At 41.7% G+C, this 27,613-nt stretch overlaps 2 protein-coding genes across 2 annotated transcripts in view; both read left to right on the top strand.

Moving 5' to 3' along the window:
• Window positions 1-24,060, top strand: part of LOC307044690 (uncharacterized protein) — a gene marked incomplete at its 5' end in the record, with an annotated part of 67,287 nt that extends 43,227 nt beyond the window's left edge. Inside the window, 10 exons of the mRNA XM_079689999.1 lie at window positions 14,704-14,932; window positions 15,073-16,879; window positions 17,904-18,077; window positions 18,447-18,620; window positions 19,051-19,224; window positions 19,540-19,713; window positions 20,061-20,234; window positions 20,559-20,732; window positions 23,098-23,144; window positions 23,271-24,060. Coding sequence (XP_079546125.1) covers window positions 14,704-14,932; window positions 15,073-16,879; window positions 17,904-18,077; window positions 18,447-18,620; window positions 19,051-19,224; window positions 19,540-19,713; window positions 20,061-20,234; window positions 20,559-20,732; window positions 23,098-23,144; window positions 23,271-23,827 — 3,684 coding nt within the window. The 3' untranslated portion in view covers window positions 23,828-24,060. The remainder of the gene's footprint in view (window positions 1-14,703; window positions 14,933-15,072; window positions 16,880-17,903; window positions 18,078-18,446; window positions 18,621-19,050; window positions 19,225-19,539; window positions 19,714-20,060; window positions 20,235-20,558; window positions 20,733-23,097; window positions 23,145-23,270) is intronic.
• Window positions 293-5,325, top strand: LOC307044254 (uncharacterized protein). The gene is made up of 2 exons (XM_079689341.1): window positions 293-337; window positions 3,208-5,325. Exon 2 carries the CDS (start codon window positions 3,549-3,551, stop codon window positions 4,578-4,580), a length of 1,032 nt encoding a protein of 343 aa, XP_079545467.1. The 5' UTR covers window positions 293-337; window positions 3,208-3,548; the 3' UTR covers window positions 4,581-5,325.
• Window positions 24,061-27,613: the final 3,553 nt, after the last annotated feature.

Raw genomic sequence — 27,613 nt, 5'->3', positions numbered from 1 at the left:
TGACTTCCTGTTTTTATCAAACGCACTGCAGGTTAGTATAGCAGGAAACTCTGTTAAAGATCCCTTCCCAATAATTCTATTCACAAAAACATTTGATCCTGTGAACGCAGCACAGACTGAGACTCAGTCCAACCAGTCTGACTGCTAACTGTAAAAAGTGAGGTGAGGACACACACACACACACACACACACACACACACACACACACACACACACACACACACACACACACACACACAGGATAGGAAGCGCCTTCACTTCACTTCGTCTGATGGACCCTGAAGTTGATGAAGCTCAGACGAGGCTGCTACTGATGAATCTCACGGCTAACAGTTCAGTAAGTAGAGCTGTGATTGGTTGATGTTGTTGATTGTTGTGGTCGCAGAAACGCTTGAGTTGATGAACGTGTGATTGTTTAAAGCTGGGAAACAAGATGGCCTCCGAGCTGTGCGAGCAGAGAGAGAGCGCAGGTTAGTTTAAAGAGTTCCCTGTGAGGAGGAAGAGGAGTTCAGGCTGATGGGGGTCAGTCTGTCAGGAGGGCTACTGATGTGGAGGGGGAGGCAACTTGAGGGCACTAGGACCCAGCAGCCATCAGAGAGCTCACCTGGGCCTTTGCTCCTGAAACACCTAAGAGACTCTGGCTGCGTTTCATTGGTCGATCAACACGCCCTCCTGGCCCCCCCTCAGGAACTCTGATCTAAAGTCTAAACAGTGAAACTCAAACGTCTTAATGCAGTATTCTCACCTTGTTACATGTGTCCTGATAATGAAGAAGTGTACTTGTACTAGACTGTAAAGTTACAACATGTACTTACAGCCAATATCTGTATCTGATGGCATTAGAATATATTCTATAAACTGTCATTCAACGGGAACTGTTTAACTACTTTTGCTGACAGTCTTTTAACTTATTTCTAAGTTTTCTGTTTTCACAGAGCACATTAAGGTTTTAGTTTCTGATGAAACTGTGAGGGACTCTTTCTCTGTTGTAGTCTTCTCTTCAGGTGTTCTGTGTTAAACACCAGCTGAGCAGGACGGAAGCCATTTTGTTTCTTAGTCTTTACTGTAAAAAAAAATAACTCAAGTCCAAACACGTCAACAAACGAAAAGAAAAGGTGTGTTCAATTCAGTCGGGAAGCTCAAATATGGGCCAAAAATAAAAGCTAAAGGTGTTGGAGGAGGAGGAGGAGGAGGAGGAGGAGGAGGAGGAGGAGGAGGAGGAGGAGGAGGAGGAGGACCTCCAGTGGTCACTCTGAGGAACTGCAGCTGGTTTATGGTTTCTCACAGAGGAGGAGGAAGGACTCAGATCTTTAGTTTCAGAAACATTAGTGAAACCACAGTGTGATAATAATCTGTTTCAGGTCCTCTATTCAACACTTCACTAAAGTACAAGTTTAAACATCAAAATATACTTAAAGTACAAAAGTACTCATTCTGCACCAGTTCATGATAATATGTTTCACATTATTTAATAATAATAATTAATTAATCCGTCTGTTCACTTTAATGTAACAGCTGGTAAAGGAGGAGCTTTTTCTTTTTTAAATAAAGGTCATATACAGTACATTGTGCCTCGTGAATTCCACCAAGGAATCATATTTTAATATATAGTTAAGGCAGGACAATTTGGTGATTATATTTGGTGTTATTAATCTAGATCTGAAACGTTTACACAACATGTTCTTTACGTAAGTTATCACATACATGTACTTCAGAAAAAGTAGAATACTTGCTTCTAAGATGTAGAATGGTAGAAGAATAAAGTAGCAGGTAATGAAGTGAACTAAAGTACCTAAAAGCTGAACTGAAGTACAACACCTGAGTCAAGGTGCAGCAGTGAAATCCTGCATCAGCTCCATCTGGTGGAGCTTCCTCTGCTCTGATTGGTCCTCACCACTGACTCGGGACAATAAGCAGACTCTTCTCTGTCCAATCACAAACTACTAGTGTGTTCCTTTATTAAAGGACCTAAAATAATACAGAAAATCAATTTATTGTTTGTTTAAAAAAAAAAAATCAATACATTTATTTTCGTCATCTTTATTTTTTCCCCTTCAAATCTTCTGCTCTGAACTCCAAACACAGTTTCCTGTTGGCTGTTTAAAATGTATGAACCTCTAAAGTTAGTAAACAAACCATGTGAGAAAAGGATACTCGCACTACCCTCTGCCGCCACTAGATGGAGACAGGAGACCACTAATGGATGGCTGACTGCTACAGTAATTTTGCAAACCACTCCAGTTGCTGATGATGAAAGCCACAACATGCAAATGAACATAATTTTCGGATCATTATTTTTTTTTATAATTCTTTATTCTATTTTATTCTATTTTATCCCTCTTGTATTAATCCCATTATTTTTAGTGACATCAATAGGCCTATTACCTGACCTTTAATCTGATCTCTAACTTTATTAGGTTCCTAAATACACTAGGTCCATACTTCTCATTCCTTTCAATAAGCATCAGCAGGCCTATTGTTTTAACTTTTAATCTGACCCCTAAACTTAACCCATTGGGGTTAAATGCCTAAACATAAGTACATTATCCATGCGCTTCCTTCTTGTGAGTGTGCATCAACTGACCTATGATCTCACCTTTTAATCTGACCCCTCAACCTTACGAGCTGGAAGCAGGGGCTTAACTCCAAATTCTATAAAATACATTAACCATCTTTCCCTTAAAATACAACTACTAAACCATTCGGGCTCCTCGCCTAAACCCAAACCACATTCTCTCCCCACTTTTTCGTTCTGACCTTTCTTTCAGCCCCTATCCGGTCGAGCCCTATGTGGGGATAAAGAAAGGAAACGGGCCATAAACAGATACGGCCAAAGCGGCAAGAGGGGGCATCCGCCGTGACCACAGCTACCCTCCTCCGTGTCTCTGTCTTTCAAACTTAAATTACTCTGTCTACTGTACCTTTACACATTTCTGATTCAATCATGATTCCACGCTAAGATAAGAGCCGACACGCTATCTATGGCCCGTGCCCTTCCTTGGATCTCTGTATAACCATGAAGCCGTCGAGCGACATGGGGAGGTCCGGTGGCTTTACTTAACCGATTCCCAGCCAGTGCCTGGAGAAACGGGGGACTTATTCTGAACCGGGGTTTGATTGATTGAATCGCTCGTTTTCTCTGTTCTAATCACAAGCTCCTATTTGATCAGTCTTTAACCCACAATATTTACTCTATCCTTTCCATAGATTTGGAATCTAAGAAAAGAAGGAAAGAATAGAGAACGGCCAATATGACGTCCAGGGAGTACAATGACTTCCAGATTCTCACAAGAATCATCTTTAGGATCCTGCGTACCTACCACCACCAAGGAAAAATTAGGAAGACCATACAGGGCGCAAACAACCTCCTTCCACATTTGTTCTTGGCCAAAGACAAATTAGCAACTACATTTCGGCCCTACACCCCAACGGTAGAAACCTCCCATCTGCTTCAGGGCAATGCCACTAATTGGTTGCAGACTGGCTTACAGATTTCTGATGAGCACCACACTCAAACAATCACAGATCTGCTGTCTAAATGAAGGAAAATGACAGACGGAGAAGAACAAAGGGCCTGGGACATAGCCTGTCATTGGATAAAATCAAAATTCCACACAACAGAAAATTGGATTTTTATCCAAACGGCAGAAGACCTCAATCTGATGAACATCAGGATCGATGTACACAGACCCCCCTTTCTGGGGGACATTACCACTCCAGTCCACCAACTCGAGACTGGAGCATCCCGAGGCCTAAGCGGGGAACAACCTCCGGAGAAAAATAGGACACCCTTAGAGCCACCTACCCCCCTAACTATCACCAACAACCAATCAATCCCTCAGCCACAATTAATGGCCAAGAATGTGGTTTTCCCTAACCGAGATTTAACTCCGGTTAGTCCCTCTACTCCGACCACCCGTCCTCCTAGGACTGAGATGCTAGACAACACATCTCTGACAACACACATGTTTCCGGAACCTAGACCGGAACGCTCCAGACCTCTAATAACGGAGGACTTCAATCTTTCCCCTTCTCCTCCGACAAGTCTGGCCACACGCCATGAACACCGGGGAAATAAGAAAAAGAATCGGTCCCTGAACCCTAAACGTGAGGTCCTAATAATTGGGGACTCCAATATCTCCCGTCTCCAACCGATAGAGAATATCAAAATACAGGTGGATAGCTTCCCAGGGGCCAATTTGGGCCAGGCCGCCTTTCTTATCAAACACATGACCCCAACATCAGGAGAGGTCCGAAAAGTTCTTCTGTGCTTTGGCCTCAACGATAGGGACAATAGCAACAGAGCTATCGTATCAAATAATCTGGATCAGCTTTTAGCTTCCACCAGAGATACCTTCCCCAATGCCACAGTACGTATGACAAGCATCAACTACGCTCCGGAACTGTCATTTAGCACCATCAGAAACATCAGAACCCTTAATAAACTGATCATTCAAACCCCAAACTACATACCGGAACTGGAGCGTAAATACTTCTCCACCAAAGGGGACCGTATCCATTGGACCCCCTACACGGCTGAAAAAATGTGGGAACACTGGAAATCATTCCTAAACCTATAAAATAAGCCGAGGGACAGGACTATACTTCGGGACTTGTTAAACAGTAATTTGACCATAATCATTTTCCCTTTTAGAGTTTACTCCTTTCAAGGTAACAAGGCACCTAGAGGGTCTCCAAAACAAGAGGAGTTGAACTACAAAGTAATTCCTTTGGATAGGGGGTCTTTCACATATTTGTATATATTTTCAAAAAAATACATAAAAGGTCAAACTATACATGTTTCCTATTATTCCAAAGTGTATTGACTTGAACTGCACTAAGCAGCCATAGTGGTTTCTCTATAGAGGAGTCTAACCCTTTGTTTCCTTTTTTTAAATCCTTTTGTTAGGAATCCTCTATGTACATATATACACTCCTTTTAGAGTGTCTAAAGTTAAAACTATACATGTTTCTTGAGTATATTTCCAAATCTATCTACTGGTAAGGAACCAATCACTTTAAGTGTTTCCTGTTAGGGGAGTCTAACTAAAAAACATAATCCTTGATAGGGGTCCTATATATTTTTTAGAGAAAGATAAAATATAAACACTATATATATTTGTTCTCATATCTTCCTCATCGTTTATTACTTCATCCCCTTGGATAGACTAGACAGAATTTAGTATTATTGTGATTATTTCTTTATAGTTTTCCTTTTTGAAATAAGATGTTAGGGAATGACAAGTTATTGTTATTTCTGTAATACTTAAAAAGTATATATACGTTGATTGATCATTTTCTATTTAATAAAAACACCAAAAATAATTGGATTCGGTTTGTTCCTTCCCTCCCTCCTTTCTTCTTAGTAATGATGCTGAATAAAGATGCTTATTTTTTACTCAACTACAGGTTTAATATACAGAACACAAATAATAATTACAGTAGGATGATGTTTATTAATTACTTTCTTATTCTACATATGACATAATAATAGGATTCTCTGCTCACTAAACTTAACCCAGACCTTTCCCCTCTCAGGCCTTCCGGGGTCCTGCCAGAGGGTAGCAGGTTTACAGAGAAAGCCTATTCCGGCTAAGGGAGAGTGGAACGTATGCACTGCCCAACTCCTGACCTCTGAACTTCTCTAACCAGTATCCCACCTGAGATACACCTCTTTCTCTCCCTCTCTCCGTCTATCTTCACCCTATTTCTAAAAGAGAACTTTTAATAGGTGGGTCGCTTAACCCTTAATACAACTACTTTATTCCAATCCTTTTTAACTCTCTTACTTATTCTAAAATAATACAAAAAGCGGTTGACTAACTAATTTTATTAAGTGAAGGCGCTGTAACATCCGCTTTATTCACTCCTAATATTAAAGACTTGTAATACGCAAATGCAAACATAACCTCTCTGAGAAGTAGCCTATTTAATTTTGGGATTCTTTTTCTATAAAAAGGATCTATGTATATTTATTTATTATAAATGATACCGTTTGGTTTCACCTTTATATAGACACAAACAATAAAAATAAAAAAAACAATAAAAAGTCTATTCCCCTCAAAAATGGTCAGATAACAACCTTTACCGTGCTACCACGGAGCTAATAGAGTGCTAACGGATGCCGTCATGAGCTCAGGAGTATATGAACCATGACCCCGGACCGGATGTTGATACCATTAGCCCACGGCTATTGGGGAGCGACATGCTATGCTAATGATGCTACTGAAAACACGAGTCAAAACCTAGGGAGGCTAATGGCTATGATTGTTCTCTCTATTTGGAGAGCTTTTTATGCTGCCGTTCATGAAGATTGCACTGGACAAATAGGAGCGTCATTAGTACATGACCCTATAAACCTCTTTTTAAAAAAACATAGTACTCTCTCTGTTTTTAGATGAATGACAAACTATGGCAACTTGATCTTCAGATAATCCTGGTTTTTTTAGACAACAAAACGGATTATTTTGACTAATATTTTGGGTTTTTTTCTGATTCAAAGACCATTTGTCTTTCAATTTTAACCACTAAAAATAACCAATAAAGTACTCTTCCCCTTCACAAGCTTAATCCAAAGGAACCTCTCCGGTCACTCAGGGTTTATGACAATCCCTCTGGTATCCTTTACAATAATAATAAATTGTTTTTAATAAACAAACCATGTGAGAAAAGGATACTTGCACTACCCCCTGTCACCACTAGATGGAGGCAGGAGACCACGAATGGATGGCTGACTGCTACAGTATTTTTGCAAACCACTCCAGTGGCTGAGGATGGGAGTCACAACATGCAAATGAACACAATTTTCGGATCGTTTAGTTTGAAAAATAAATCTTTATTTTATATTATTCTAAGCTGACCCCTAAACTTAACCAATTGAGGTTAAATGCCTAAACATAAGTACATTATCCATGCTTTTCTTTCTTGTGAGGGTACATCAGCTGACCTATCACCTTACCTTTTAACCTGACCCCTAAACTTAACCATTTGGGGTCATATGCCTAAACATAACTGCAATGTCCATACTTCTCATTCTTTGTAGTATACATCAGTAGACCTATCACCGTACCCTTTAACTTAACCGATTGAGGTCTGGTGCCTAAACATAAATACTATATCCGTACTTCTCATTCTTTGTAATATGCATCAGCAGGCCTATCACCTTACCCTTTAACCTGACCCCTAAACTTAACCATTTGGGGTCATATGCCTAAACATAAGTACATTATCCATGCGTTTCCTTCTTATTAAGTATACTTCAGCTGACCTATTATCTTACCTTTTAATCTAACCCCTAAACTCAACCATTTGAGGTCATATGCCTAAACATAACTGCAATGTCCATACTTCTCATTCTTTGTAATATACATCAGCAGGCCTATCACCTTACCCTTTAACCTGACCCCTAAACTTAACCGGTTAGGATCTGGTGCCTAAACATAAATACTATGTCCATACTTCTCATTCTTTTAGTATGCCTCAGCAGGTTTATTACCTTACCTTTTATCTGACCCCTAAACTTAACCAATTGGGATTTGGTGCCTAAACACAAATACTAGGTCCATGCTTCTCAGTATTTTTAAATATACAACAACAGACCTATTACCTCACCCTAATCTTACCCCTAGACTTAACCTATTGGGGTTTGGTACCTAAACATAAATACTAGGTCCATGCCTCTCATTCCTTTTAAATATACATCAGCAGGCCTATTACTTTACCTTTAATCTGACCACTAATCTTAACCACTCTGGCTCTTTGCCTAAACCTAAACCACATTCTCTCCCCACTTTTTCATCCTGATCTTTCTTTCAACCCCTTTCTGGGCGAGGCCCTTTTGGGTGTAACGTAAGGAAACGGGCCATAAACAGATACGGCCATTGCGGCAAGGGGAAGGCATCCGTTGGTAACCACCTACTAACCTCCCTGTCTCTGTCCTTCAAGCTTAATTACTCTGTCTACTTCACCTTTACACACTTATGACTCAGTCATGATGCTGAGCTAGGGCATGAGCCGACACGTCCTCTAGTGCGCGTGCCTTTCCTTGGATCTCTGTATAACCATGAAGTCGTCGGGCGACATGGGGAGATCTGGGGGCCTTTTCAAAAACAAAGACCACAGAGCATTGAGAGCAGTGTTGGGAAAGTTCACTTTCTACATGAACTGGTTCAGTTCACAGTTCACACATTTTTAAATGAACTTGTTCAGTTCATAGTTCATAATTCAAAATGTTGAACTAAAGTTCATGGTTTCAAAAATGAACTAATTTATAGTTTATAGTTCTTTTTTCAATACGTTGCTGCGAGCTATTATTTGTCAAAATGATTGCCATAACCCATATAGAACCACAGACAGCAATCAGAATACTGGCATTTCCATAACGCTTTGCTGCCGCCCATTCAGTCCACACTAGTAGCAGCTGCAGCTTTCATCTTCACATTATATTTTCAAAAACATGAGGAAAAACGTGCTTCTTGAATGGTCTTTATTAAGTATAATAATCTAAATATACTTAAAGTACCAAAAGTGAAAGTAGTCATTGTGCAAACATATAACATATAAACATGTGCCGACATAACTCTGTACTAACACAACACGAGGTAGGAACCAGGCTGAGGTATGAAACTAAGGTTGTACCTCAAAGTTCAATATTCAAAGTGCAAAACATTTAAACATTAATTCTCTTTTCATTAAGTCAGTCGCATTCTTTTTTTTTCTTGACTTGTTTGCCCAAAGAACAAAAAGTTCTATAACTTGGGTCATAACTTGGGTGCAATATTCAGCCCAAATGAATGAGGCAAAAAAGGTAAAAAAAATTGGTAAAAAAACCCAATAACTTAAAGAGTCAGTCAGAGTCCAAGGCCCATGGACAGTACTGCTATTACTTTCTGTCCAGTGTGAGTGAAAATACTGAGTGAAGATCTGTCACCACTGGTTACAGTTCAAATAAATAACTAAAATAACTAAATCACAAATAATAATTTGTGAAAATAAAAAAAGAGTCCAAAAGTGTGCAGGGGCAAGGACATTGTTACTTTCTGTCCATCCTGAAAAGGCCTTATCTGAATGAAGATCCTCTGTCACTGGTCACAGTGGTCTGGTCTCTCCCTGGTGGATCTGCTGTTTCGGTCACAGTGGTCTGGTCTCTCCCTGGTGGATCTGCTGCTTCGGTCACAGTGGTCTGGTCTCTCCCTGGTGGATCTGCTGTTTTGGTCATAGTGGTCTGCTCACTCCCTGGTGGATCTGCTGTTTTGGTCATAGTGGTCTGGTCTCTCCCTGGTGGATCTGCTATTTCGGTCACAGTGGTCTGGTCACTCCCTGGTGGATCTGCTGTTTCGGTCGCAGTGGTCTGGTCTCTCCCTGGTGGATCTAATGTTTCGCTCACAGTGGTCTGGTCTCTCCCTGGTGGATCTGCTGTTTCGGTCAAAGTGGTCTGGTCACTCCCTGGTGGATCTGCTGTTTCGGTCGCAGTGGTCTGGTCTCTCCCTGGTGGATCTAATGTTTCGCTCACAGTGGTCTGGTCACTCCCTGGTGGATCTGCTGTTTCGGTCGCAGTGGTCTGGTCACTCCCTGGTGGATCTGCTGTTTCGCTCACAGTGGTCTGGTCACTCCCTGGTGGATCTGCTGTTTCGGTCGCAGTGGTCTGGTCACTCCCTGGTGGATCTGCTGTTTCGGTCACAGTAGTCTGGTCTCTCCCTGGTGGATCTGCTGTTTCGCTCACAGTGGTCTGGTCACTCCCTGGTGGATCTGCTGTTTCGGTCACAGTGGTCTGGTCTCTCCCTGGTGGATCTGCTGTTTCGGTCACAGTGGTCTGGTCACTCCCTGGTGGATCTGCTGTTTCGGTCACAGTGGTCTGGTCTCTCCCTGGTGGATCTGCTGTTTCAGTCACAGTGGTCTGGTCTCTCCCTGGTGGATCTGCTGTTTCGGTCACAGTGGTCTGGTCTCTCCCTGGTGGATCTGCTGTTTCGCTCACAGTGGTCTGGTCACTCCCTGGTGGATCTGCTGTTTCGGTCACAGTGGTCTGGTCTCTCCCTGGTGGATCTGCTGTTTCGGTCACAGTGGTCTGGTCTCTCCCTGGTGGATCTGCTGTTTCGGTCAAAGTGGTCTGGTCTCTCCCTGGTGGATCTGCTGTTTCTTGCTTCCTGTAAAAACAAAAACAAGATATGCTCTGACTGTTATTTGTATGCAGCTCACCTCTGCACACCAATATACTCATCTCCATTAGCAATACATTTTACTTCTATAGCCCAAAAAACAGGTCACAACAATAATATATCTACCTTCAAATATTTTTGTTGGCATTCAAGATCAGCTGCTTCTCAAAGTTGTCATCTCCCAGCCGGTTTCTCCTGGGCCTGAATGAGATGCAAGAAGAAGAAGAAAGAAGAAGAAGAGAAGGCATTTTAACATCATGATTATTGTGGCAAACATTGTAACAGTAATCTGTATTAAAGGAATTGTGTACTGAGGCAAATGGCAATTACTGAAATAATTAGATGAGGAATATAATCACAGCTCATCCCTACCTGAAGATTTGACCACCGATGCTGAAGAGCCTCTCTACCGGAGCGCTTGAGGGCAGTGCTGTGTTTTATGAACAGCCTTTTGAGTTTTGGAAACTGCATGTACTCATCAAACCCATCTGTGGTTGGGGCATCCAAATACGTGTCCACTTCAGATTTTTGAGGAACCTGAGGGTTTCTGTTAAATCTGAAGAATGAAGTTGCAGGATATTTCTTGTTACTTTCCCCACTGGACTGGGTTTGACCTGAGTCTCTTGCATCCGAGTCATCAGAGTTGGTTTGCAATTCTCTTTTCAGCATCAATCTGTACTGCACATGTTTCTCCTCATCTTGGACCCAGTCAAGCTTGAATCTTGGCACCAGTATAGCGGACAGTATGTGCTCCCTCTTCTCCAGAAGACCTGCCAGCCTTGTGCTCAGTGACTGCAAGATGCTCTTTATGAGGGGACGGCATGTAATGAGACCCTCTGCAGCAGTGGGTTTCGTGCTCTCATCCAACAGGTCATTCATATGACATTGCAGTTGCACAATGGTTGGAGCCAGGTACCCAAGAAAGATGTTCTTCTCTGCTTGGAGGATGTTTAGTGCAAGTGCCAAAGGCCTCATCACATCCACAAACTTGTGTATGAAGTTGACTTCATCTGGTGAGAATCGACGAAAGCCAAACTCATCACTCACATCGTGCAGGAGCAGCTTGTCATGTAGGGGAGTGGCATCATTTGCAGAGGTGACCTCATCCACATTCATTTCTGCCTTGGTAGTTAGTGTTGCAATGCGAGACAGTCGCTCCATGGAAAGAAATACAGAGTTCCATCTTGTGTCATTTGGCGCAACAAAGCTAATCCCAAGCTTTTCCTCCACAGTATCAGAAGCCTTTGAACTCCGCTTAACCTTGTTCCACAGAGCAGATGCTTTTGCAAAAACAGCCCTCGACATTGCTTTGTAGCATTTTTCAATTCTGTATCTTTGGCCACTAGATTCAAGGTGTGAGCCATGCACCTTCTGTGAGGGGGGAGAGAGGGATGATCCAAATCTGACAGAGGCTCAGGCTCCATCTGGTCATCTTCATCTGAGCTCTCACTGGCGGCAGCAAAGGCTGAATCTGGTTCATTGGCATCTTTACTTTCAGTTTCATCAAAGTTGACCACTGCATTGAAAAAAAAGGCCGTTGGATTAACATGATTTTAATATGGAAACCAGTTGCACACATTAAAAACATGTGTACTCAAAACTATTCCATTATGTTAAAGACACACAACTATGTTATGTCAAAGAAACATGAAATTGATATGTTCATTTGAATATTTCCTTTAATACAGGTATATTCATTTACCCTATGTTTAACCAATATGACATTTTTATTTTCATTTTAGGCTTTTAATATACTCAGTATATTTCATTTGTACCTGTTAAAGCCACATGAATGTTTTGTTTAAACTCCATGCTATAGTTTTCTGTTTAATCTACCTAGTGCTCAAGGGGTACATAAGATTATTTATTTCATGTGAATAGAGGCATGTCGTACATTCTTCTACAGGATCCATCCTAATCTCTTATATCTACAGCATTTATCATAACATTTTAAAACAAATAGTCAATAAAGACAAACACATTTCTTTGAACAACATTCATGTATTTTTCTCAAAAAATAAAACAATATTAACAACCACCACACATCCAGATGAGCTTTTGGTTTTTCCATCATGCAGCCCCAGGAGAATTAACAAATACATTGAAAATAAAGAAATAGAAGAAATAGAAAAAGTTTGTGATGCATGTACATATACATTATTGTGTTAGAACACAGCAAGCAGGAAACTATTCTCCCGACCAAAAGAAAGGTTTATTGGGCCAAATGGCAAAGAAAGGCTTATTTTTGTAACTCATTCATAGTAAACAATTAACGGAAAATGTCAACGCCTAGCCGAAAAAAGCAAATGTTCTTGCAAATCCATTATTTAAATAGTACCCTGCTAATATGAAAGGCCACTTTAATACAAAAAAGCAATGGCATTGCTTTGGAAAAATACATGACAGTATAATAATGGCCTGGTTTCTCACCACATATGCACTAAAGAAAGTATTACAAATAAAAACAAGAACTGACATTTTGAAGTAGCACAATTAGTACATTCTGAAACACATGACAAGTGGTACATTCTGAAACACATGACCCCAGGAAAAACCCACATTTCTGAAACATGCAAATCAATACAGCAAAAAGCATGAGCAAAGGAAGTGCAAGACAGTTGTATGGATGAAAGTCCAGGATGAATGCTGTAAAAGTGCACAATGGTCCATGGCAACAGCTCACTCAAACAGTTTGTTTTTAAACGCTTGGGCTTTCTTGGAGAGCATGTTGCCGTCTAGCTCCATTAACATTTGCTGGAGCACTTCGAACGTGCACTTCAGTTTAGGGGGGTCGTTCAGGTTCATTGCATACATTAGTCCAAACAGCATGGTAGCAGCTAGTGCAATGTTGTCCACATCAGTTAGTACCTGTTGGCCTTCCAGGACAATCTGTCCTCTGGTCTCATCTGTCCTCTGGTCTCATCTGTCCTCTGGTCTCATCTGTCCTGTGGTCTCAACTGTCCTCTGCTCTCATGGTGGAATTGTGTTTGACAACATAAAGTCCCACCGTAATCCCCTGAATGGACCGCAGAATGACGTCTTCATCTTCTGCCTGCAGAGCGCACAGTCACAAAAGGAACAGAGTGAGATCTAACAAATCAATACATATATTTACCCATTACTAAGTCCCTGTGTCTAACAAGTACATTTGGTCAGATTTCAGTACTTTTAAGCCTCCTTGTTATCTGATATACTCCTGTCTGACCTGATAAAGAATGTTTCATTTCCTGTATCCGTTTTAAATTAGAAGCCCTCTAGCTTTTCAGTGTAGTCTGGCTATTAAACCAAAAACAGGGATGTTCACTTACTTTAGGCTGTATACTATGTGGTGTTTCAATAAATACATATTTTAAAGCCAAACAAAAAAATCAAAAGGTCAAATATTACTTCTACTGACCACAAACTCTCTCATTGAGGTACACACACAGAGGTACACACACAGAGGTACACACACAGAGGTACACACAGAGGTACACACACAGAGGTACACACACAGCCCCTTGAGAAGACAATCCCGGCCTAAATCGACATCATCAACCTAAGTGAAGGGGAATAAGAAAAGAAAGAATCTGTTTTGCTCAATGAAATGTGTACACTATTGACTCGATGTATAATTTCCTTAAAATGAATTCTTACTTGAGTCATGTTTGACATAATACAGTTCAGACGCTGGCCTATCTGTCCTCCTCTCTTCTCATAAACCTTCAGAAGTTTGTCAGACAGCACATCCAGCTGAGAGAGAAATCTTGATTGGAGGGGCAGGGTTGTTATACGCTTAAACTCCGCATTTATCAAAGAAAACAAAATATCACAGTCATAAAAATCAAGAAATCATTTCATTTTCTAAAGATGTCATGATTGTAGTTGTGTGCTTGCCTCAAAACGATGCAGAGAAACTAGTCCATGCATTTGTTACTTCAAGGCTAGCTTATTGTAACTCTTTATTATCAGGGTGAACCAAAAACTCAGTTAAGTTGCTTCAGCTGATTCAACATGTATTGACCAGAGCACGGAGAAGGGACCACATCACTCCTGTTTTGGCTCTATAGTGAGAATAACTTTTTATATCAAGTACGAACAACCAGGTTAGACTACATTACATTTCATTTAGTTACGTTTTTTTCCAAAGCGACTTAAAATAAGTATGACTGATGTAAGACTACATATAAGAAACACCCTTATAGCCATTTCAACAAACAAAACATGATCACTTTGTGAAGGAGGCTTGATCGCAGAATGTTTGGCTTTTGCCTCTCACTTTCTGAATCACTTTTGCCTAATAAATCAGAACATGTGTATATCCCTGCAATGTTTGCAGTATGTAAATGTTATGAATAAATATTCAGAAATGGTCAGACTAATACCAGTTTTCAATTAGTTAAAGATCACATTTATGGTCTGTACATGAACTACAGCTACTTCACATCTGTTCTGCTCACAGTCAACTCCATGATGCACTTTGTAGATCAGTGGATGGTCAGTCTGTCCAACATGGATCTGATGTTTGGTGACTTTAGTTTGATTGTGTTGTTCATGTATTCTGTTCCAGCTGCTGGAGGACAACATCATCACTTTTGTGAAGAACGAGCTGAAGAAGATCCAGGAGGCTCTGAGTTCAGATTACCCAGAGTGCTTAGAGAGTCAGAGGGAGGATGAGGAGGTGTTGGACGGTGAGGATGAAGAGCAGAGGAGGAGCAGCAGAGAGGCATTTCTGAACATCACACTGCACTTCCTGAGGAGCATGGAGCAGGAGGAGCTGGCTGACCGTCTGCAGAGCAGTAAGAGGGTTTCTATAGAGATTTAACAAGCTGGATAAATGTTGACTAAAGTCTCAAGAGATGGAACAAAGTATATTCAGATCCTCATTCTTTAAGGATGTATTTGACTCATTGATCTGATTTGTTGTGTGTTCATTCAGGAAGTCGTTCTGGAGTGTGTCAGCGTGAACTCAAGTCTAACCTGCAGGAGAGGTTCCAGTGTGTGTTTGAGGGCATTGCTAAAGCAGGAAACCCAACCCTTCTGAACCAGATCTACACAGAGCTCTACATCACAGAGGGGGGGTCTGCAGAGGTCAATGATGAACATGAGGTCAGACAGATTGAAACAGCATCCAGGAAACCAGACAGACCAGAAACAACCATCAGACAAGAAGACCTCTTTAAAGCCTCCCCTGGAAGAGATGCACCAATCAGAGCAGTGCTGACAAAGGGCGTGGCTGGCATTGGGAAAACAGTCTTAACACAGAAGTTCACTCTGGACTGGGCTGAAGGCAAAGCCAACCAGGACATCCAGTTCATATTTCCATTCACCTTCAGAGAGCTGAATGTGGTGAGAGAGAACAAGTACAGCTTGGTGGAACTTGTTCATCACTTCTTCTCTGAAACCAGAGACGCAGGAATCTGCAGGTTTGATCAGTTCCCGGTTGTGTTCATCTTTGACGGTCTGGATGAGAGTCGACTTCCTCTGGACTTCCTCAACACTGAGATCCTGACTGATGTCACAGAGTCCACCTCAGTGGATGTGCTGCTGACAAACCTCATCAGGGGGAAGCTGCTTCCCTCTGCTCGCCTCTGGATAACCACACGACCTGCAGCAGCCAATCAGATCCCTCCTGAGTGTGTGGACATGGTGACAGAGGTCCGAGGGTTCACTGACCCACAGAAGGAGGAGTACTTCAGGAAGAGATTCAGAGATCAGGAGCAGGCCGGCACCATCATCTCCCACATCAAGACCTCACGAAGCCTCCACATCATGTGCCACATCCCAGTCTTCTGCTGGATCTCTGCTTCAGTTCTGGAGGAGGTGTTGAAAACCAGAGAGGGGGGAGAGCTGCCCAAGACCCTGACTGAGATGTACATCCACTTCCTGGTGGTTCAGTCCAAAGTGAAGAACATCAAGTATGATGGAGGAGCTGAGACAGATCCACACTGGAGTCCAGAGAGCAGGAAGATGATGGAGGCTCTGGGGAAACTGGCTTTTGAGCAGCTGCAGAAAGGCAACCTGATCTTCTATGAGTCCGACCTGACAGAGTGTGGCATGGATATCAGAGCAGCCTCAGTGTACTCAGGAGTGTTCACACAGGTCTTTAGAGAGGAGAGAGGACTGTACCAAAGGGACCAGGTGTTCTGCTTCGTCCATCTGAGCGTTCAGGAGTTTCTGGCTGCTCTTCATGTCCATCGAAAATATATAAATTCTCGTGTCAACCTGCTGTCAGAAGAACCAACAACCTCCAGGCGTCCTAAAGTCTTCAGAGCCAAACCTGAACTAACACATCTCTACCAGAGTGCTGTGGACCAGGCCTTACAGAGTCCAAACGGACACCTGGACTTGTTCCTCCGCTTCCTCCTGGGTCTTTCACTGCAGACCAATCAGAAACTCCTACGAGGTCTACTGACAGAAACAGGAAGTAGCTCAAAGACCAACAAGAAAACAGTCCAGTACATCAAGAAGAAGATGGATGAGGATCTGTCTCCAGAGAGAAGCATCAACCTGTTCCACTGTCTGAATGAACTGAATGATGGTTCTCTAGTGGAGCAGATCCAACAGTCCCTGAGTTCAGGAAGTCTCTCCTCAGATAATCTGTCTCCTGCTCAGTGGTCAGCTCTGGTCTTCATCTTACTGTCATCAGAAGAAGATCTGGACGTGTTTGACCTGAAGAAATACTCTGCTTCAGAGGAGGCTCTTCTGAGGCTGCTGCCAGTGGTCAAAGCCTCCAGGAAGGCTCTGTGAGTACAGAAACATTCAAATATGTAAGGGATAATGTGCTGCGACGCGGCCTTCATGCCGATCTAGATCCCTCCGCTTCGCGTCGGGCTCCTGATCGGCCTGTCGGTGTTCTTTTCCCCATCATGACCAAGTCGCTGCACATTATCCCGCTTATTACACGGCCACATTCTCAACAAAGTAACGTTATGACTCCCACTATTAATTGAAATGCTTTTATGGATTTAGAAAATGATTTTATTGATTTAAAAAAGTAGTTGTATGTATTGATTTAAATTGACATGCATCCGCTAAGAAAAATAGTCCGTTGTTACCGTTTGAACTAACGTAGCAACGGCAGGAACTGCTTCGATAGCGTTTTTGAGGAGCTTTTTGATTGCAGATTTGAAAACATCGCTGCTTGCTTTAAAAGTAGCAGAAGTCATGATGTCAAACCTTGGGGAGTATCTAGATATCCCTGCCCTAATGCCAAAGGAACTGCACACTGAAAATGTGTCGCCGTCTGATGTCTGTGTCTGGACCGCTGCGTAAAAGGAGGATTTCTGCCCGTTACTTCTCCGCTGTTTTCTTGTCGCTCTTGTCTTGTCAGTTAGAAAGCAAACTGCATGCAGATTGCTTTTCGGCCAAACTGTATATAGTTAAATCGAACGGACTTGTTTGTGCAGATGTGAGCGTCCTTAACAACGGTCAAAAAGTGCTTGAAAGCGGCCTGTCTGTTCGGTATTAACAACGTGTCACGTGTTCTGAATTGACCAATCAGAATCGATTATTCAACTAAGCCATGTAATATCATGAAGTAGTGGTGGTCTAATGGATAGTGAAGTGGGATGAAGATTGGAACGTTGTGAGTTCAATTCCCGCCAGGAACACCACCACTTGTGTGCCCTTGAGTAAGGCACTTAGTCCTCAGTTTCTCCAGGGAGAATGTAATTGTAAGTCGCTTTGGATAAAAGTGTCCGCTAAATGAAATGTAAAGTAAATATTATGCTCATCTTTTTAAAATATTGTTTGTACTTTCTTTATCAGACTGAGTGGCTGTAACCTGTCAGAGAGAAGCTGTGCAGCTCTGTCCTCAGTCCTCAGCTCCCAGTCCTCTAGTCTGAGAGATCTGGACCTGAGTAACAACGACCTGCGGGATTCAGGAGTGAAGCTGCTGTCTGCTGGACTGGAGAGTCCTCTCTGTACTCTGGAGACTCTCAGGTCAGATTTCTTATTTTATCTTAAATTATTGTCTCTCTCTCTCTCTCTCTGCTTATTTACAATCTCCTTCTTTCTCTTCCTGTTTTTAAATCAGTCAGGTAACCAAACGCAAAGTCTTCTTTTGTATTAAACATTAATAAAATACAGTTGATGTAAAACACTCATCCTGTTACTCAGACTTTTGATTGGAAAAGCAATGATTAATGCCATCGTGGAGAAGAGACATCATGAACATTGGCATCACAGATGTGAAGCAGTATTGAGTTGCACATTTTGAATAATGAATAATATGCGATAAGGCAGTCATTCATGAAAAAGAACACCCTGAAGTTATTGATTTTATGTTGTTGTTTATTATTTTCTCTTCAGACTGAGTGGCTGTAACCTGTCAGAGAGAAGCTTTGCAGCTCTGTCCTCAGTCCTCAGCTCCCAGTCCTCTAGTCTGAGAGAGCTGGACCTGAGTAACAACGACCTGCAGGATTCAGGAGTGAAGCTGCTGTCTGCTGGACTGGAGAGTCCTCACTGTGCTCTGGAGACTCTCAGGTCAGGGTTCATCAACATGTTGAGCTCCCTTTTGAATATGTATTGATATATTGGGCTGCTGTTGCCCAGAAGGGAAATAGGCGATAACCAAGGGGAGGGTTATTGATTAGATCCCCTCTCCCTGAGGTTAACATGTCAAAGTGTCCTTGGGAAAGATACTTGACCTCAAATTATTTTCTAGACATTGTATTGAAGTGTTTGTTAGTTGCTTCAGTAAAAGCCTAAGCTGAAATAACATCTATGATTACTGGATGAGTTTTCTAAGTTCACTGTACTCAAGTTATTTTTCAACCCAGTTGTGATCGTCAATTTTCAGACCCTGTGTAACATAATATACTTTACAGTTTTTCTGTTTTGCCCAGGAAAACATGTTATATAAAAACATAGTTCACTTTAACATTTGCTTCCATTTATTTGTTTGTCCCTTCAGACTGAGTGTCTGTAAGCTGTCAGAGAGAAGCTGTGCAGCTCTGTCCTCAGTCCTCAGCTCCCAGTCCTCTAGTCTGAGAGAGCTGGACCTGAGTAACAACGAACTGCAGGATTCAGGAGTGAAGCTGCTGTCTGCTGGACTGGAGAGTCCTCACTGTACTCTGGAGACTCTCAGGTCAGGATAAATCAATACGTTGAGCTTCCTTTTTTGGATGTATTTAACTTACTATAGTAAATGAACTATTTTTAAACCAGTTAAATTATTCTTTGCTGTTGTGTTCAGGTGCAAATCTACACACTCTTCTCCCTTTCTACTTTTGACACATTTTTAACATTGGCTTTCAATCCACCATGTATTGAAAATCTTTGCCATCAGTTCAAATAATGTAGGATTCCTCGTATTTATGATTATAGGGTCTTAATATTTTGTTTTTGAATTTGTAAAAAGGAGTAAATGCCGAAATTTTAATTTAAATGTTTGTCCCTTCAGACTGAGTGTCTGTAAGCTGTCAGAGAGAAGCTGTGCAGCTCTGTCCTCAGTCCTCAGCTCCCAGTCCTCTAGTCTGAGAGAGCTGGACCTGAGTAACAACGACCTGCAGGATTCAGGAGTGAAGCTGCTGTCTGCTGGACTGGAGAGTCCTCACTGTGCTCTGGAGACTCTCAGGTCAGGTTTCTTATTTTATCTTAAATTATTGTCTCTCTCTCTCTCTCTCTCTGCTTATTTACAATCTCCTTCTTTCTCTTCCTGTTTTTAAATCAGTCAGGTAACCAAACGCAAAGTCTTCTTTTGTATTAAACATTAATAAAATACAGTTGATGTAAAACACTCATCCTGTTACTGATTAATGCCATCGTGGAGAAGAGACATCATGAACATTGGCATCACAGATGTGAAGCAGTATTGAGTTGCACATTTTGAATAAGGAATAATATGCGATAAGGCAGTCATTAATGAAAAAGAACACCCTGAAGTTATTGATTTTATGTTGTTGTTTATTATTTTCTCTTCAGACTGAGTGGCTGTAAGCTGTCAGAGAGAAGCTGTGCAGCTCTGTCCTCAGTCCTCAGCTCTCAGTCCTCTAGTCTGAGAGAGCTGGACCTGAGTAACAACGACCTGCAGGATTCAGGAGTGAAGCTGCTGTCTGCTGGACTGAAGAGTCCTCACTGTACTCTGGAGACTCTCAGGTCAGGATTCATCAACATGTTAAACTTATAGCCAGTTAAATTGTGATGTACATTAATGATGGATACACTCATAACCTTTTGTTGCATCTGCTTCAATAACATTTGTTATTGTTTTTTGACTCACTCTTGTTTGAACTTGTGTGTGTGTGTGTGTGTGTGTGTGTGTGTGTGTGTGTGTGTGTGTGTGTGTGTGTGTGTGTGTGTGTGTGTGTGTGTGTGTGTGTGTGTGTGTGTGTGTGTGTGTGTGTGTGTGTGTGTGTGTGTGTGTGTGTGTGTGTGTGTGTGTGTGTGTGTGTGTGTGTGTGTGTGTGTGTGTGTGTTCAGGCTGTCATGCTGTCTGGTCTCAGAGGAAGGCTGTGTTTCTCTGGCTTCAGCTCTGAGATCCAACCCCTCCCATCTGAGAGAGCTGGACCTGAGCTACAATCATCCAGGAGACTCAGGAGAGAAGCTGCTGTCTGCTGGACTGGAGGGTCCTCTCTGGAGACTGGACACTCTCAGGTATTATAAACATATACAGTGAAGGAAATAAGTATTTGATCCCCTGCAGATGTTTTAAGTTTGCCCACACAATACATTAACAGTCTATCATTGTAATGGTAGGTTTATATAAACATTGAGAATAAGAATATCAAAAAGAAAATCCAGAAATTGACATTATATAAAAGATAAAAATGTATTTCCATTTAACTGAGTGAAATAAGTATTTGATCCCTTTGCAACAAACAAGGATTCTGGCTCCCACAGACAAATAATTCATCTTCCTTTAAAAAAGTACTCCTAATCAACTTGTTACCTGTATAAAAGACACCTGTCCACAGAATCAATCAATCAGATTCCAATCTCTCCACCGTGGGCGAGACTGTAGAGCTGTCTAAGGACCTCAGGGTGAGACTGTAGAGCTGTCTAAGGACCTCAGGGTGAGACTGTAGACCTGCACCAGGCTGGGATCGGCTACAAGACCACCGGAAAGCAGCTTGGTGAGAAGGAGACAACTCTTGGTGCCATTATTCAGAAGAATAATGTGTGTGTTTCTAAATGGAAGAAACACAAAATGAGCATCAATGGCCCTCGGTCTGGGCTCCACACAGGATCTGGCCCCGTGGGGTATTGATGATCATGAGAAAGGTGAGGGATCAGCCAAGAACTACACAGGAGGAACTTGTTAATGATCTCAAGGCAGCTGGGACCACAGTCACCAAGAAACCTATTGGTAACACACTACACCATAGTTGATCAAATCCTGCAGTGCCTGAAGGCCCCCTGCTCAAGAAGAACACGAGAGGCCGTCTGAAGTTTGACAACGAACATCTGAATGATTCAGAGAAGGCTTGGGAGAAGCGGATGAGGTCAGATGAGACTAAAATGTTGATCTTTGGCTTCAACTCGACACGCCGTGTTTGGAGGAAGAGAGATGCTGACTATAACCCCAGAACACCATCCGTCAGGCATGGAGGTGGAGACATTCTGCTTTGGGCTGTTTCTCTGCTGAGGGGACAGGAGGACTTCCCTGCATCGAGGAGAGGATGGACAGGGACATGTCCCGTGAGATCTTGGTCGATAGCCTCCTTCCCTCAGCCAGGACACTGACCATGGGTCATGGAGGGGTCTTCCAGCAGGACAAGGACCCTGAACATACGGCCAAGGCAACACAGGAGAGGCTAAAGAAGAAGCACCTTCAGGTGATGGAGGGTCCTAGCCAGTGTCTGGACCTTAATCCCATAGAAAATGTGTGGAGGGAGCTGAAGCTTCCAGATGCCAAGCATCAGCCTCAACACCTGAAGGATTTGGATCTTCAGAGAGGAGTGGACCAACATCCTTCCTGAGATGTGCACAGACCTGGAGACCAACTACAAGAAGCGTCTGACCTCTGTGTGACCTCTGTGTGTCCAACAAGGGTTTCTCCACCAAGTCCTAACACATGTTCTGCAAGGGGATCAAATACTTCTTTCACTCAGTTAAATGCAAATACATTTTTATCTTTTATATAATGTACATTTCTGGATTTCCTTATTGATATTCTTTCTCTCACTGTTTATATAAACCTACCATTCAAATGACAGACTGGTCCTTTCTTTGTTGGTGAACTTACAAAGTCTGCAGGGATCAAATACGTATTTCCTCCACTGTGTGTATGCCAAGACAAAAACATTGAAGGGAACTAAAGACACGGGATAAGACTCAGGCAGCAGCTCTGTGTTTACAGAGAAGACACGACAACAAGAAATACATCTTTATCATTTTAGATTCTGATCTCCATTTTAATGCTCATTTTAATTTGCTGACCAAAAACTGCTTTTATCATTTTGGCAATAGAGTCAAAATCCATCCAACAACCTAAACACAGCAGAGATCATCCCACTCCTGATGGACACCATCTGCACTGGCTCCTGTATCTGAATTGATTCTGAAGTGCTTCTCCTATTTTTAAAGCACTAAATGGCCCCTCCCTCTTTTAAACACAATGATGAACTATCAGATGTCCTGTGAATTCATCATAATAATAATAATAATAAATGGTATGGTCAAAGCACCTTTCATTGCTCAAAGCAAACCCAAAGTGCGTTGCATGAAAGATGCTTTTAAATAAAGTTCATTGATTTTCCTCTTCAGATTCCAGGTAAGAGAAACACTCATTGACTGCTGCTAGCAGATGCTGAGGGAACACTAACTGAACACTGATCAACTCTTACATCTTATTCTCTGAGAAATAATCATTGAAGTTAATGAGCTTTATTTATCGACTGATCTAAAATGATATCGTGAACATGTAGCTTCATCTGTGGAGAATAACAAAGCTCTGAGTTTGAGAGTGATGTCCATGTCTCCATGCTGCTCTGACCCCCCCCCCCCCCTCTTCTTTCAGGATGGAGCCTGCTGGAGTCCGATGGTTGAGACCCGGTCTGAGGAAGTGTGAGTTTGGTTTAATTTGATTCATGAAAACAAAGCAGCCACCATCTTCAAATGTAACCTTCATCATCAAAGTGTCAATAAATGAACAGCTGATAGATGAATAACTGCTGCTGTTCCTCTCCTCAGATTCCTGTGAACTCTCACTCGACACAAACACAGCAAACAGAGAACTCAAACTGTCTGAGGACAATAGGGAGGTGACATGTGTGAGAGAGGAGCAGCCATATCCTGATCATCCAGAGAGGTTTGATTTCTGGTGTCAGCTGATGTGTAGAGAAGCTCTGACTGGTCGCTGTTACTGGGAGGTCGAGAGGAGAGGAGGGGTTCATATATCAGTGACTTACAGAGGAATCAGGAGGAGAGGAGAGAGAGAGGACTGTAGGTTTGGAAGGAATGATCAGTCCTGGAGTCTGAGCTGCTCTGGTGGTGGTTACTCTGTCTATCACAATAACACAGTAACAGACACCTCCTCCTCCTCCTCCTCCTCCTCCTCCTCCTCCTCCTCCTCCTCTGGTAGAGTAGCAGTGTATCTGGATCATCCTGCTGGCTCTCTCTCCTTCTACAGAGTCTCCTCTGACACACTGATCCACCTCCACACCTTCAGAACCACATTCACTGAACCTCTCTATGCTGGGTTTAGGTTCTGGTCACCTGGTTCCTCAGCGTCTCTGGTTCCTCTGTAGGAGGAAGAGTCTCCTCCTGTTCCAGAGACTTCCTCCCTGCTGCCCAGAGAGTTCAGTCTGTTCAGGATCACAGCTGATGTTAGACCAACGTTGTTTAAAAAATATATTTCCATCTATTTGTTTTTAACCGTGGTGTACTTGTTATGTGTTTTTACTTATTGTTCTTCTTTATTATTAATAATGTCTTCCTGCTTTGTAATATTTGAATATACAGTCTACTCTTTTCACTTTATCTGCACTATACATCTTTTGATGTAATAATGTAGATTTCCACTTTTCGGAACAAATAAAGGAATTCTGATTCTGAAAATATGCTTTTGCTTCAGACTCAATATCTTCACTGTGATTCAGGAAAGTGCAACAAACATCACTTCACACACAAATACAGATAGAAATCAAACACATGGAAATACAGAAAAATAAATAAGATTTAAAGAGAAGCAAACAGAAATAGAAATACTATAAAAAAATAATCACAATTATAATAGTAAGAAATAATAATACAAAAATAAAAAATAATAATAAACACTCGAATTTAAACAATTAAAAATAAATAAAACAAGATAGTGATACAAATACAAATTAAATACATTTAAATAGAAAGACTTTCAAACAAATATTAAAGTGTTTTTTTTTCGTTTTAAAGTGTAAAAGACAAAAATATAAATAAATATGATAAAACATTACATAAAAACTTTACAAAATATTATTTAAAAACCAATCATTCTAATAAAATACATTCAAAATAAAGATGTGTTGTGTTTTGGCCACTCAGTCGTGTACAAAGCTTTTCTGTCTGCTGCTTTCAGAAAGAGACAGAAACCAGTTTGTGGCTCAGTGGTTAGCGCAGATTCAAGATTCAAGGCTTTCATTGTCACGTGTGCATAGCTACCGTGTAGTTATGACAACGAAGATCTGAGGTCACAGGCTGCTCCATCAGAGCTACACAATAACACAGATACAAAAGTACAAGTAAATAAAATAAAATAGAATATAGTAGAAACAGTGCAGCCCATAACCAGTGCTGCTGTGTGAATGAGAGCTCAAACCCTGAGCCAGGGAGACGAACACATACTGGACTCTGAATACAAATAAAATCTCTCTGGCCAGAACTACAGAAAAGGATAGGGGACACGTCTGCTCCCCCATGAAGTGGAACCACTGTACAGATCTTAACCTCTGCCTAACGTTGGCAGTAACATAATAAACTTCTAATGTACTAAAGACTGGTGTTTACATGGTGTTTGTCCTCGGTTCCCCTCCTCCACTCCTCCGCTCGCATCTCCTGTGGCTAGAAAGGATCCGTCTTGTGTAAAACTCTCGGGAGAGTTTGGCTGAATGTCACGTGGCTGAATGTTTACGTTTGGCAGGCAGCCTTTCAGTTACGATCGTTAACATCAGTTGGCCACCGCAAATGATGGTGAGAAGCTAAACTATCTATTAATTATGTCAATGACAGGGAGTGTGATTATTGAAATAGGATGTAAGCGGTCTTGTTGGTGTTCAAAGAAGAATGACAACACTGTAGATCACCAACACTGGTTTATTTTTTATTCACAGGCAAGTCAACGTTGTCGCAGTAAAAGTCCCAAGATAGCTCCTGGTGCAATAAAATGTTCCCTTGCAGTGTTTTACTATTAAGTCTGATGTTTCTCTATTAATATTGCTGCTGCATTAATGTGTATGTTGCATCATGTTACTGCTGAAGATGTGTTTCCGAGCCGCTCCGATTACAACGAGAGTTACAACGAGAACGTGACGTCATATTTACACTAGACAGATCCTTTCTAGTCGTGATGGCAAAATGAAGCTTTGAATGAAGCGTCGAACCACTTGGACAATTGTGTCGGAAATAGGTTCATTTCTCGAAGCTTCAGTTACAGCGACCTCTCCTGGCGAAGTGCAAGGCTGCAGTGGGTTTAACGCATCTTTGCCTTGAAAAATATTTGATACACACACACACTAAGACTGAATATCATGTTCTATTTGCAATTAAAGATTGATAATAGTGTGTCTTGGGTTATTGAGAAGAGACTCGAGAGTGCTTGACATTTATTTGGGCGGAGACGGCCCTTTATCAGTTATTAAAGTATTAAAATTAAAAGTTAAACTATTCCGAGCTTTGAACCAGCTGTGCAGAGGATATCGCCACATCCTAGCCGCCAGCTCTATCCACTGGGCTATCAATTCCTTAGACCATTGAAGTGTTTTTATATTACTGATTGTCTTTTTGTTCACAACTTCTCCACATTTCGAAGTGTTTCACGAGCCAGAACGATCTGTTTTTCTTCGTGGGTTGCTATAATGATCCAATGCAATGCCAACAACAACTCAACAGCAACAATGCAAACTCCGACAACAACCCATACATTGCGCATTGTTTAGAGCGGTTATAAAGTGTTGAAGCGCTCAAATTTGAAACTGTCACCTGTCAGAATCGAGACGAGGCAGTGCATTGAATCACCTGATTGGACGGCGAACCAGTGAGTTGATTCATTCAGGAAATGAAGCAGTTGCTGGTTCGGACGTCACATGTCACGTGATTTGAAGCAGTTGCTGCTTCGGACGTCACATGTCACGTGATTTGAAGCAAGCTTCGAAGCACTGCTTCTATGGAATTGGAAGTCCAAGGTTGAAGCTCCGTTCGAAGCTTCAGTGTCAAACTGCCATCACTACTTCACAGTCCGTCCAATAGAAGTGATCTGCACAGAAAGGCCAAGAATAATCCACATGAAGGATATTCCTGAAGTCTTCAAACCGTCCTGAAGACCACAGAGCATTGAGAGCAGTGTTGGGAAAGTTCACTTTCTACATGAACTAGTTCAGTTCACAGTTCACACATTTGAAAATGAACTAGTTCAGTTCATAGTTCATAATTCAAAATGTTGAACTAAAGTTCATGATTTCAAAAATGAACTAATTTATAGTTTATAGTTATTTTTTCAATACGTTGCTGCGAGCTATTATTTGTCAAAATGATTGCCATAACCCATATAGAACCACAGACAGAATACTGGCATTTCCATAACGCTTTGCTGCCGCCCATTCAGTCCACACTAGTAGCAGCTGCAGCTTTCATCTCTACATTATATTTTCAAAAACATGAGAAAAAACATGCTTCTTGAATGGTCTTTATTAAGTATAATAATCTAAATATACTTAAAGTACCAAAAGTGAAAGTGGTCATTGTGCAAACATATAACATATAAACATGTGCCGACATAACTCTGTACTAACACAACACGAGGTAGGAACCAGGCTGAGGTATGAAACTAAGGTTGTACCTCAAAGTTCAATATTCAAAGTGCAAAACATTTAAACATTAATTCTCTTTTCATTAAGTCAGTCGCATTCTTTTTTTTTCCTGACTAAAGATCCCTTCCCACAAATTCTATTCACAAACACATCTGATCCTGTGAACGCAGCACAGACTGAGACTCAGTCTAACCAGTCTGACTGCATTCTGTCATAGTGAGGTGAGGACACACACACACACACACACACACACACACACACACACACACACACACACACACACACACACACACACACACACACACACACACACACAGGATAGGAAGCGCCTTCACTTCACTTCGTCTGATGGACGCTGAAGTTGATGAAGCTCAGACGAGGCTGCTACTGATGAATCTCACGGCTAACAGTTCAGTAAGTAGAGCTGTGATTGGTTGATGTTGTTGATTGTTGTGGTCGCAGAAACGCTTGAGTTGATGAACGTGTGATTGTTTAAAGCTGGGAAACAAGATGGCCTCCGAGCTGTGCGAG

Source organism: Notothenia rossii (genome assembly GCF_949606895.1).
Source record: "Notothenia rossii genome assembly, chromosome: 6".
NCBI classification, from domain to species: Eukaryota; Metazoa; Chordata; class Actinopteri; order Perciformes; family Nototheniidae; genus Notothenia; species Notothenia rossii.
This window is presented reverse-complemented; position numbering and strand designations above follow the sequence as displayed.

Bases quoted from the DNA above. Each gene is read 5' to 3' on its own strand.
- LOC307044254 (XM_079689341.1), top strand. From the start codon at position 3,549: ATGACAGACGGAGAAGAACAAAGGGCCTGGGACATAGCCTGTCATTGG.